General features: G+C 37.6%; 2 protein-coding genes across 2 annotated transcripts; both read left to right on the top strand.

The window, feature by feature from the left end:
• On the top strand, positions 517–2,751 carry LOC18782665 (probable splicing factor 3A subunit 1). Its single transcript, XM_020559087.1, has one exon. It carries the CDS (start codon positions 544–546, stop codon positions 2,749–2,751), a length of 2,208 nt encoding a protein of 735 aa, XP_020414676.1. The 5' UTR covers positions 517–543.
• On the top strand, positions 4,899–9,093 carry LOC18783344 (bifunctional TH2 protein, mitochondrial). Its single transcript, XM_020560429.1, has 5 exons — positions 4,899–5,143; positions 5,225–5,327; positions 6,117–6,354; positions 6,685–7,020; positions 8,499–9,093. Exons 1-5 carry the CDS (start codon positions 4,905–4,907, stop codon positions 8,915–8,917), a joined length of 1,335 nt encoding a protein of 444 aa, XP_020416018.1. The 5' UTR covers positions 4,899–4,904; the 3' UTR covers positions 8,918–9,093.

Raw genomic sequence — 12,700 nt, forward strand, 5'->3', positions numbered from 1 at the left:
TCCTCGAATTTCCAACTTTTCCCTTCAAACTAAAACAACCAAATAAAAACTTTTTGTTGAGTTGGGCCAATGAATACAGAAAGTGGTTTCCTAGTCCATTAAGGAATGATAAAATTGGAAATTATATTCTCAACTCTTTGTACGAAATTAACGCCAGGTCATGGCGGTTTAGCAATCCAAAGGCACTTAGGAGACGGATTCCTGCTCAAATTAGGTTAAAAATCTCTATATAAAGGACATAGGTGATACTTATTTCACACAATCCCACAAAGAGCTAGCCCTAAGGTACTCTTCTCTCTGCGTAATAAAACTTTAATATCTGGTGTTTGAATTCTCTCTCTTTCAACTGGTACTAGATAGATTATCTGCCAGTTAAAGCGTTAGTGTTGTGTTTTTGTGGAAGCTATGGGTAAGGTTGATGTTGATCGAAGACCAATAGGATTCTTTTTGCCCATACAGGCTCCTCCTGATGACGATGGAAGTAGCGTTTTACCTATCTCAGCATCCCAAGGGACTGAAGTTAGTAAGGATGAGAAGCAATTCATGAATAAGGAGGAGGAGTTGAGCAAAACCAACTTGCCTTGTACTTCAGTTACGACGCATACTAGGGCTATTGGGATCATATATCCTCCCCTAGACATCAGAAACATTGTTGACAAAACTGCTGAATTCGTGGCGAAAAATGGACCTGAATTTGAGCAGAGGGTCTTAGCTAAGAATACTGGAAATGCAAAGTTCAACTTTTTGATTTCCTCAAGTCCCTTCCATGCATATTATCAGCATCGGTTGTCTGAATTCCGTGGACAGCAACCTTCTTCTCAGTTTGCAGATTCTGCTGCACCCGAGTCGGCCCCACCAGCTCCGGCTGCAGACGGTGAAGCAGGAGGAGCACCAAAGCCTGACCTCTCTGCCCACTTTAAACCAGCGTGCAAAGTGCTCGAAACACCAGAGGCCGAGCAGTATACTGTTCGGCTTCCTCAAGGAATAACTGGAGAAGAGTTGGATACTGTTATGCTCACAGCCCAGTTTGTGGCTCGAAATGGGAAATCTTTTTTGACAGGATTGACAAGCAGAGAAATCAATAACCCCCAGTTCCATTTTCTGAGGCCTAAGCATAGTATGTTCTCATTTTTCACTTATCTTGCTGATGCGTATTCAAAGGTGTTGATGCCGCCTAAGGGTTTGACAGAGAAGCTTAAGAAAAGTGTTGCAGACAATGCAACCATGCTTGAAAGGTGCGTGAATCGACTGGAGTGGGAACGTTCACAAGAGCAGGCAAGGCACAAGGCTGAAGATGAAATTGAGCAGGAAAGGATACAAGCGGCTATGATTGATTGGCACGATTTTGTTGTGGTTGAAACGATTTACTTTGCTGATCATGAGGATGAGGATTTACCTCCTCCAATAGCCCCTGAGGAAGTTATAAGGAGAAGCAAGGTCACAAATATGGAAGAAGATATTGTCGAGACTGGTAAGGAGGTGGAAATGGAATTGGATGAAGAAGACTGGAGGACAGACAGACTTGAAGAAAAGGAGACTAAGGTGGCAGAGGATCCAGAACCACCAATGAGAATTGTGAACAACTGGAAGAGACCTGAGGACAGGATCCTTTCCCGAAGAGACCCAACAAAGTATGTCATTTCCCCAATCACTGGGGAGCTTATCCCTATCAATGAGATGTCTGAACACATGAGGATTTCTCTTATTGATCCAAAATACAAGGAGCAGAAAGAACTAATGTTCGCTAAGCTTCGGGTGACTACTCTTGCTCAGGATGATGAAATCTCAAGGAATATTCTGGGCCTTGCACGAACCCGCCCTGACATTTTCGGTACCACAGAGGAAGAGGTTTCTAACGCTGTCAAGGCTGAGATTGCAAAAAAGAATGATGAGCAACCAAAACAGGTCATATGGGACGGTCACACTGGAAGCATTGGCGTCACAGCAAATCAAGCCATTTCACAGAATGATGTATTTAACGAAGATGCAAAGAGTCTTCCTGGTCCAAAACCTGCTGTGCCTTCAGTTCGTCCTCTTCCCGCACCACATGGTCTCGCATTGAATCTACCTCGTGTTCATCCAAACACAGTCCAGTATTCTGCTCCAACTAGCAGTGGCCTCCCTGTACCTCCACCAAGGCCCCCAGTTGTCCAATATCAATCAGTTGCATCACCTGGACCTCCAATGCCCATGAGTTCTGGACAGCAGCCCCTTTCAATGAACCGACAGATGCCTCCATCAATTTCTATGAGTGCACCTAGTATTCCTGTACCACCTCCACCTGGTTCTCAGTTTGCACTCATGCAAGCTTATATCCCCCTTCCTGTTCCTCCACCTGTAATGCAAATGATGCCACCACCACCACCTCCACCTCAGAGAGCCCCTTGTCCGCTTCCAGAAGAACCTGCACCAAAGCGCCAGAAGCTCGATGATTCTATGCTTATTCCAGAAGATCAGTTTCTGGCACAGCAGCCAGTGCAGGGACCTGTTCGCATCACAGTATCCATCCCCAATGTTGATGAAGGTAATCGGAAGGGACAACTGTTGGAGATTACATTGCAGTCTTTATCCGAAACTGTTGGGAGTCTCAAAGAAAAAATTTCTGGGGAGATCCAGCTTCCTGCAAACAAGCAGAAACTGAGTGGAAAACCTGGTTTTCTCAAGGACAATATGTCGCTTGCATATTACAATGTTGGAGCAGGAGAAACACTAACTCTTTCATTAAGAGAGCGCGGTGGAAGAAAGAGATGAACAGATTATCTGACCAGGAATTTACTTGTTACCATGAGAATATATGCAATATATCATGTAGGATTTTCTGAACATAATATTGTTTATTTCGAGTTATTTTCAATGCAAATTTTATTGATGAAATATTTTGCTCTTGGTGAATACTTGATATCATACAAAGTATTTGATAGATGTTCCAAATTCATGTCAATGCTTCTAGCTCATATACAAACAAATAAAAACATGCACTTTATTCTTGTGTTCGTCATTGGATAATTCCAACTTATTTTCACTTATTAGCTTATTAATTTCTTTTCCATTCAAGTAGTTATGTGCTGATTCTTAATTTGATTTGAATTTTATGGGGCAGGTTCTTCTCTAACACATGGAAAGTTATGCTGAAAAATAATGGGAAAAAGGCACCTCCTTTCAGTCCAGGAAAGTTTCCTTGCGTTGGGAGTTGCTGAGTAGTTTCCAAATTCTTCTTTCTTTCTCAGCTAATCCTATATCTTCTCTTTTCCTCTCCCCCTCTCTTTCTCCCTACTTCCTTTGGTTTGTTTTTTTATGCTACACCTCCTCAATATTTGCTTCCTTTTTTCTTTTATGATTACGCTCGCACTAGAGATTGGGATACCTGGTTTTTGACTCACCCAAAGGTAAGATATATTGGGGTTCTTGTTTTCCTTTTCCTTTATTTCTATCTCTGTACTTGAATTTTTAGGTTCTCTCTTCTGTTTAAGTGGTTGAAAGATAATTTGTTTATTTCCTCATCTTTACTCCAACTATCTCTAAAATTGGTTTCTTTCACTTTCTTACTTGGTTCCCTTATCTGACGAAATCGAGCCTTGCATGTCTCTACACTTGTTTTATTGCCTTGATCTGCATTCTGCTTCTCTACTTTCCACAATTTTATTCCATTTGTTTAGATTTCATCTAGGCCCGAGCCCAGCCCTTTGAAACCTCGGCCCAGCCCACAAAATAAAGAAACTAGCAAAGCCCGGCCCGGAATTTTGGACGAACCCTACTCTGAGTTTAGAGAAATGATCAAACATCAAAGCATCATAAAAAAGGAACCGAACAAAAAAACCACATTATCAAATAATTAGGGCTTGGTCTCAATTTACTATATCCAATTAATTAATATGTTAGCCTTTTTTTAATTACTATAATTAAGTAATATGTTAGCCTTTTTGAATTACTTTAATTATTATTTAATATATAAAAAATAAAGAAAAAGTCCACAAAATAATTAATTTCTATTTATTACGTCTTTTGTGAAATCATTTTGGTGTTTTAATTAAATTTCTCCATAGCCCAAGAGCCTTATCCATTACTATTAGGCAATTACTCGAGTATCTATTGTACTTTTCTAGAGTTATTACTTGTATAAAGATTTTAGCACTTTCACGTTTAATAATGTATTATACACGTATGCATGTATTTCTTATGTTTAATACACGTATTTTTTTTTACAAAAATTTCAATAAGACACGAAATTCACGTATTATACACATAATTCTCACATATTATTGAATAAAAATAATATATATTTAAAAAATGGTATAACTGCACGGCTATAATCAATTGTTTCCTCATTGTTTCTAGCGAAATTTGTGTGTTTATCTATGTAGCTATATAAGATAATATGAATGTTTTTTGCGAATTTACAAGACAAACTCAATCAGACAAAAACATTATATGATATTTGAATTTTAAAAATAATTCAAATAATTAGTTAATTAATTAACTAATCGAGTTTAAATTAAATAGCAGAGCCTAGGAGCCCTAAGGCCCAAAGCCAAACTTTTGATTAATTAAATATATATTAATTAACCATTATACACATAATTCTCACATATTATTCTCAATAATATGTATTAAAAACAAATGGTACAGCCGGACGGCTACACTCAGTTTTTTTAATTGTTTTTTAAAAAATAGTATAGCCGGGCGGCTATACTCGTTTTTAAAGGTAGCCGCATTGCTATACTCATATGACACGTGTCGCATATGCGATGGGCTGGTCTCTGTATATATGTATATAGTATAGCCGAGCGGCTATACTCGATTATTTTCGAGAATTTTAAGGAACCCGCGCGGCTGTGCGTATTTGAAACGTTGCATCTAGGAGCGAGGCGCGTCTTTGTCTATATCGTCTGGAAAGAATATTGACTATGCCCAGCCTTGAGAGCGGAGATCATCATTTTTGGTCCCGAGCCAGGCAGTTCGAGCTGGCAGAACAAATTGCGAACGCAAATGCAATTCACAAATTGGTGAGAGACAGTGAGTTCTACTTCCTCTCTGCTATCTACTCTCCTTTTTCTTTGAAAATGTATTCTGGAAGCTTGCCATTGGAGACCTATAACCTCTACAGAGCTCTGGAATTTCATATCATGCAAACCATACTTGAATCGTGAGTTTCTTCTTCTAATTTTATCTGTTTTTAACTTGTTTTTTTAAATATTTGTGTGGATTTAATGATTTAGATGTTTAGGTTTTCAATCCTGAGAGAAAATTGTGATGGCTACGATGCACACCTTCTTCTTCAGCTGGAGGCTCAACTTATTGGGGAAGCAAAGCTTACATTGGAAACAGAGGTAAGAGAATAATTTGAGTCATAGTAATTTAAAGTAGAGTTTATTGAAACGGCAGTGCACCTGCTCTGAGCAGGGGAATATATTGCTATCTTCACATCAACTCTACGTATGTTGAGTCTCTCTGACTGTATTTTTGAAGAGAGCGAGAGAGAGAGAGAGAGAGAGAGAGAGAGAGAGAGAGAGAGAGAGACCAAAAAGATACGTATAGATATAGGAAAGAGTGCTCTTTATCTTTATTTAGATTCTTAAAAGGGCAACACCATAATTGAAGTGGCTTTTCTAATGCAAGAAATCTGTACTGAAGGATTTTGGAAGTTTATTACATGGATTTTTTGTTTTTCAAATTTTCATGTTACTGACCTGTGTGCAGAAATTGGTTATATTATTCTCTGATGGTGTTTTGTAATCATAGTGAATTCTTTTTTATCCATGCCGTATGATATGATGCCATAATTCATGTGCTCAATTAACAAAACAAGTAACTGAATCCATGATAATGTGAGATAAAAACATCAGAAGTAGAGTTCTAATAGAGAGGAGGAAGCAGCCATGGGATTGAGGAGTCTCAATTCACATGTTGTTGCAGTACTAATGATGTATGGGGAATTTAAAGGGTATGTGTGGACCCCTTGGTTATTAATGTTCTTTGGGGAGTTGAAAGGGTTTAGGTGTATATATTAATTAATCTTGTTTGGGGACTGGCTGTTATTATTGATGTATATGGACCCTTTAATTACTGCATGTAGCTGTTCAAAATGCTTAACCTTCTTCCTATGTTGTGTGAAGCAGTTAATTGCTAAGCTTAATGAGGAAGATCTACCTGAAGCAGTTTCTATATTCACGGAAGAACTTTTAATGCAAGCTGAGTTGTCTGTAGTAGGATCTTCTGACGATCAAACTATTGCCTACACCATTGCTACTGTGGCAGCTTGGTTGAGACTTTACCACGTTATAGGTCAGCATTTTATGAATTGGATCCGAGGCAAGATTGAAGGAAATCACCTATACCAAGACTGGTTTGACCGAGGTTGGTTCAAGTTTTTTGGTTGCGTTCATCGAAACTGGTTTGATTTTTATGCTTCTGCTGAGTTTAAGGAGTTGGTTGTGCAAACTGAATTCCTTCTTGATCAATCATGTCAGAATTTGTCCGAGGTCCAGCTTCAAATACTTGATAATCGCTATAGAACTAGCCTAAAAGATGCAGTATCTTTCTTTTCCCATGAATCTGTGCATGCATCTGTCCGAGCTGTAGTTCCTATTCTACCAAAGCCTCCTAAATGATCTGATGTCTATTTGATTTGTCAGTTGGCTAGTGTAATTTCATTTAAGCAAAATTGTAGCCCTTCATATGATTCAGGTCTTCTAGTGGAGCTGGAACCAAACTATCAAAACTTGGTGAAAAGCTTAACTCCTATTGTGTCGGTGGTGCGCTTTGACAATGTAAAAGTGGGAGAAGTTTTTGATAGCCTTTCACAATTAAGAGAAATTTTATATCGAAATGTTGAAGAGTCCCAGAAGTTGGTTGGTATTGACCGAAGGCGTATGCATAAGACTTCTCGTGAAAATGTTTCGGTTAGCCCAGACTTTATTTCACTGATTAATAAACTTCACAACAAGGAGGACTTCAATGGATTTGTTCATGTCTACTCGCTGGATTTTTCCTCAGACTTCATCTCTAATATTTTTGAAACAGGTAGTTTACTTTGTCTCTAATATCTTTTATATGTTTATACCTTCTAAAAAGCTATGATCTACAGGCTTTGCTTCTATCATATTCACATGCTTGCTTCCAAATGTTTGTACTGAATTAGAAAATTCTACATTAAAATTATGATTAAATTTATCTGATACTTTTCCTACATGCATTAAACTAATGCTCAAATTTTTGTAATCTCCTTTCATATTATAATTCTTAGTCCTAATGCTAATTTTAATATATTTGCTAAATTCTTTTATTGCCATTACATAATTTGGTATGCATCCTATGACTGCTATATTGACACTAAGATCTACTTCGGCTGTTGCTATGGCAGCTTGCAAGTAATTATCCCACCTATCATCATATATGCATACAAGTGCTTTGGTACCTACATGTGCCCTAGTCAGTCCTGCTATTCCTGTCATTATGGTTCCTATATGAATTTGCCTATAATGTGATTTTCTAAGTTGCTCTATTGCTGGCTGACTTAACGGATTAAGAGTAACTTCCTTATCTATACAATTTACTTCATGCTGGCTTATGCTACTTACTAGACTATTTTTATTTTCAAATATACCTAGTTGATACAGGCAACTCTTATTTTTCTGTGTTCTTTCGAAACCTTTTCTAAGAAATTATTGTGCTTCAATTTCATTTGAATAAATATCTTCTGCTGTTACTAGTAATTTTCTTTGCTTCTGAATATTTCCATTTGTTATTATCAAAAGGATTAAGTCTGACTCTTCTAGGCTGACTACTTGATCCTACGGTTAGATTTTCTAATTTTTGGATTACTGATGAAGTGTAGGGGGACTACTTGCTCACTTATTTCTAGATTGAGATATTCTATCATAAAATTTACCTAAGCCTTCCTCTTCCAAATTCTATTGCCAACTGATTTTGTAAAAATTCTTTTGCTCTTATTTCTCTTTCTAGATGTCTTTGACTGTGCTCTAATAACTCTCTTTGAATTGGTTTTACTTGTTCACTAGTGGATGGATCTTCTAATGTGTCCCTATAAATTTTTTGTCTACGTTTTAAATATTTAGTATGCTTCTTAACGTCTGTTAAATAGCTCTTAATACTAGCTATAGTGGGATGTTATGGACAATATAAACCTGGTAAATATACTCCTGGTCTACAAGGACAAGGTGGACGACCCATGAAACTTATCTAGATCGACCTTTTGCTTTTAGTATACCCAGTTGAGTTTGAGATGCTTCTATGGACTCTGTTAATACTTCTATATGATACTGGACTCTAATAATACTATTACAGACTTCAAACTTCCTTTGTGGGTAGTTTGCTATATCAGGCTGCTCTTTTAATCTTCTAAGTTCTTTAGCTCTGTCTTATATTCAGTTTTTTGTTTATACAGTTGTTGTAACCTTCTTTAATTCTAATCGGTGTCCACCGTTCTCCTATTCAAAATTTAATTGATTCTTATTCTTGGTTTTTGACTTGTGGAGTAGAGATGAGCAGGGGACTGTTGCATTGCTCTGCAAACCAGATATTTTGGCATAATGAGGAGGGCATATCAACAGGTCAAGTGTCTAGAGTTTTGAAGTATCCAGGTCACTTGGCGTTATTACCGACGATACTATTACCTGAGTGCATCACAATTTGTGTAGGATGTGTTGTAGATGACCTACCTTGCCTCCTCAAGGCAGATATGGGTATAGTTGTTGAGCCGGCTGAGAGTCTTATCGCACTTGGGAACAACTTTGGAGTTAAGTTTCTCCCTCTGCTGGATATGCTGATGATGAAACAGAAAGATTGCGATATTGGAGAAGTTGTAGGGTGGAAACATCAGGGTAGTGGTTTGTTGTTTGTAGGGAGGAACTGGTGTGATGTTGCTGCCTTCATTTGTACCTTGCATGATGTTCAGTAGTCGATGGTTGCTCTATGAGTAATTTGTAAATGTTGTTAGGTACAATATATTCTGCCTGCTTCTTCATTCAAATGGCCTGGATGATCTAACTACTTCTTGTTCTATGAATATTTGTAAATCTTGTTAGGTACAGTATATTCCGACTAGTATGAATATTCTGTAAATGTTGTTAGAAATCTTTCTTCTTCTTCTTCATTCTTCCTATATCATTAACTTCTTCTCTGCTCTATCTTATGTATTTATTGCTTCCATTCAAATGGCTAACCAATCTAATATTGTATAAGAAACTAGAATGGATTCGATGGATCGGAAGACCAATCTATAAGGGCAAAGTGGAAGAGATGAAGTTGGTGATTGAAACGTAAATCTAAAATGTAGAACTGAAGTTAAGTCTTGAAGTTAATCGCGAGAAATGTTCCCCCACAGAGGGCCAGTTGAGAACTTTTCTCAGATTCTATTAGACCTCAATAGAACTTTGATAGTGATGGTGCAGTGCGGTGGTGACGGCTGCAAGAATGATGGGGGGTGGAAGTGAGGGTTCGGATTCAATGGATGAACATGGTCGATGGAAGTGTGAGATTGGATTCAATGTTTAATTGCCTTTGGAAGACAAAAATCGTTATTACTCAATACGATTGGCATAGCCAAAATCATGGACATTCAATTGAGAAAGAGAAGCATTTTACTCCAATTTCTTTCTTCATGGCATGGTCGGATGATTGTATTGTTGTAGCATTATTGTTTAGAATTTCGTTGGAATGGAAAGTTATCAAATACATTCATTGTGCCGTATAACACAAGAAGCAAGAAGCATCGTTTAGTGCTTAAAATCTGAAGCTGGAGGTGGGGGTTCATGTATGGCCTGTTAGCATATAAAGAATGTTAAAAGTAGATGATATCTCTCCGTCTCCCAACGGATCTTTAAACAAATCTCAAACATATCCCAAAGATTTCACAAATTTCTAGAGCCCAATTCCTAGAGATTCAATTATTGAAGATTGCTCTGCCACCTTGCGGAAATGATTTCCAAGTTCCAACTGATGAAAATGCCAATTGTGATTCTACTAATTCTTGCTACAACGGAAACGATTCCGAATTAGCGACCTTTCCTTGTAGAGTTAAGAGGACGAAAGCTTACTTCATTATTGCGAATTGTTTAATTATTTAAATCCAACGCTACATTTTTAATCTCATAACTAATATTTTCCCAAGCTCAAATTCAAAACATCTCTCTTTTCTATGTCCAATTTCTCTCTTTGTATGAAATTTGATCATTTGTTAATTTTCAAGCCCAAAAAATTAAATTTTAGTTGAAATTTAAATAATTTTAAAAAAATAATCCAGTCCAAAACCAAACCGGACCAAAAATCGAATTGGGCCACCGCCTATTGGGCTTCAAAAACCCACAATGAACCATGCCACAAGCTTTTATAATCAAGCCCATACCCAACCTCTCTCTCTCTCTCTCTCTTTCTCTCTCTCTCTCTCTGATAATACACATCATCCTCCTTGTCCATGCATGCTAGTCTTGTCCTTGCTGTAGTGGGTTGCGTCTCGGGGTTTTTAGGCTCCTCTGAGGCCTTCTGCTTGACTACTTCCTTTGCCTTTTGTATCGCGTCGTAGATCGAGTCCCCTACTTCTTGGGCTTTGTCCTCTACTGAGCCCATCACCCGGCCGGTACTTTCCTGCGAAACATGTGTTATGATATCTAATGAACATGTCAATTCTAGATTATATTTTATTGAAAAGCTGTTAAACTGAAAACTAGATTAAGTGTACTACTAATCAAAGCAGCTCATGATCCTTTTATTGAAGGCATAAGTGCATTATAAGTTCACGGAAAAGGTAAATATATATGTTTACTTGCCAGCAATGAGTATGAAGATAAATGGAATTGGATAAACAAAGAATGGGAATCATATCAACTAGGAGTGGATAGTTGATTTGATTCCACTTCCTTAAGGAATTTCATTAAGGATTTTTAGGTGGAACCCGCATATTTAATAATTTATGTGTAAGTTAAAGCAGAGGAAGTCATGAATGAAAATCACCATTTCTTTTTATTCTCATTACTTATAAATAAACGTGTACAAATGATGCTCAGGTGATCTAGGGCTGGAGTGTCCTACAACCTACCCCAAAATATCTCCCATATTTGGTCTAACCCCTAACCTATAGTTTCATAACTAATTAAGCCTACCACCTAGAGGTCCCATTTGGTTCACAAAACGGATTTGAGGGAAATCACTTTCCATGTCATTTTCCAAGGGATCGGTAATGGAGATTTCTTTCCCATGTTTGGTAATCTTAGGAAAGTAATAAATAAAAAATACAACTTTATTTCCTTTCACATGTTTAGTTTGGATAAGAATGTAAAACAAAGTTTGTTTAATTTTCAAATTATACCCATATGAAATCAAATAAAAAAAAAGAATGCATTTAATGCTATATTGTAATTCTAAATTGTTAATGGGGACAACATGATCATAAAAAATATGTATTTAATGTTGGCACATTTTCCCAAACTTTCCCATAAGGAGGAAAACAAAACCAAAAGGCGGAAGAGGGCTACACTTTCCTCCCTATTTTCCAATGTGCAAAGTAACGATTTCCTATACCTAAACTTACCAAACATGAGACCTCAAACCTTCTTTCTCATGAACCAAATAGGACCAGAAGGCTAAGCTTACCCTAATATTTGTGGGTAGGTGTGGGAACGGTACCTGAGCTTGGGCCTTGGCTTCGTCATCAGCTCTGTAGCTCTGTCTCTGCTGCTCATATTCTTTGCCTTGCCTCTCCAAAACAATGAATGAAAGATAAGAATTCTTCTCCAAGTTTGCAATGTGGTAATATATTAAGGAACAGAAACAGTCAACAGTGCAGCGTATAGGTAGAGCGGTTGCAAGTGTGGAGAAATTATAGAATAGGACTGTATTACCATGTCAGCTTGTGATACTCCCATTCAAAATTTGCCATGTGTCATTTTTTATATTAAAAAATATAAGTTTTTACAACTGGATTTAAAACTTCTTTTTTATATTCATAATAAAACTAAAGAAAAAATAAATCAAAAAAGACAGAAAAGGACAAAGAAGACACCGGAAACCACCTCACACCCAACCCAACCCCTTACCCAGCACTGCCGCCCCTCCCTCTCCTACCTGTCTCTCTAAAACTGTAGGGTGTCTTGAACCCATGGAATACCACCTGCAAGATAATATAAGCCTTGAAAATGGGTCCAATTTTATTCAATTACCATTAACACCCATCTCTCACCTCAACCTTTTTCAAATCTGATAGCATCTGTCAACAAATGAGCAGACCTTCAAAAAGAAGAAATATAGATGGGTCTTTGGTAGCCACCAAAGGGTGATAAACAAGGATTGTGCTATGGTTAATTTATTAAATTGCGTGAGAAGGCCACAAAGAGAGAGAGAGAGAGAGAGAGAGAGAGAGAGAGAGAGAGAGAGAGAGAGAGAGAGAGAGTGGAAGAGAAAGAGAGGGAGGGGCGGTGGCCAAGGGGAGGTTGCGCAGGGTAAGAGAATTGGTCGAGGTGGGTGGTTATGTCTCTTTCCTGATTTTTTATTTTCTTAATTTTATTTCAAAAGATAATAATGGGTTTTTTGTCTAGTTGGAAAAAAAAGCTTTACTTATTTTAAAAAATTACACATGGCAAATTTTGAATGGGAGTATCACAAGCTGACATGGTGGTACAGTCCTATTCTATAATTTCTCGCAAGTGTGGCGCTGGGTGGTCAACACGTGTCATGCTTCGTTGACAAG

Source organism: Prunus persica, chromosome G3 (genome assembly GCF_000346465.2).
Source record: "Prunus persica cultivar Lovell chromosome G3, Prunus_persica_NCBIv2, whole genome shotgun sequence".
NCBI lineage: Eukaryota > Viridiplantae > Streptophyta > Magnoliopsida > Rosales > Rosaceae > Prunus > Prunus persica.

Bases quoted from the DNA above. Each gene is read 5' to 3' on its own strand.
- LOC18783344 (XM_020560429.1), top strand. From the start codon at position 4,905: ATGCCCAGCCTTGAGAGCGGAGATCATCATTTTTGGTCCCGAGCCAGG. The intron at 5,328-6,116 runs GTAAGAGAATAA...TGTGTGAAGCAG, and splicing joins AGCTTACATTGGAAACAGAG to TTAATTGCTAAGCTTAATGA. The intron at 6,355-6,684 runs GTTGGTTCAAGT...CATATGATTCAG, and splicing joins CCAAGACTGGTTTGACCGAG to GTCTTCTAGTGGAGCTGGAA.
- LOC18782665 (XM_020559087.1), top strand. From the start codon at position 544: ATGAATAAGGAGGAGGAGTTGAGCAAAACCAACTTGCCTTGTACTTCA.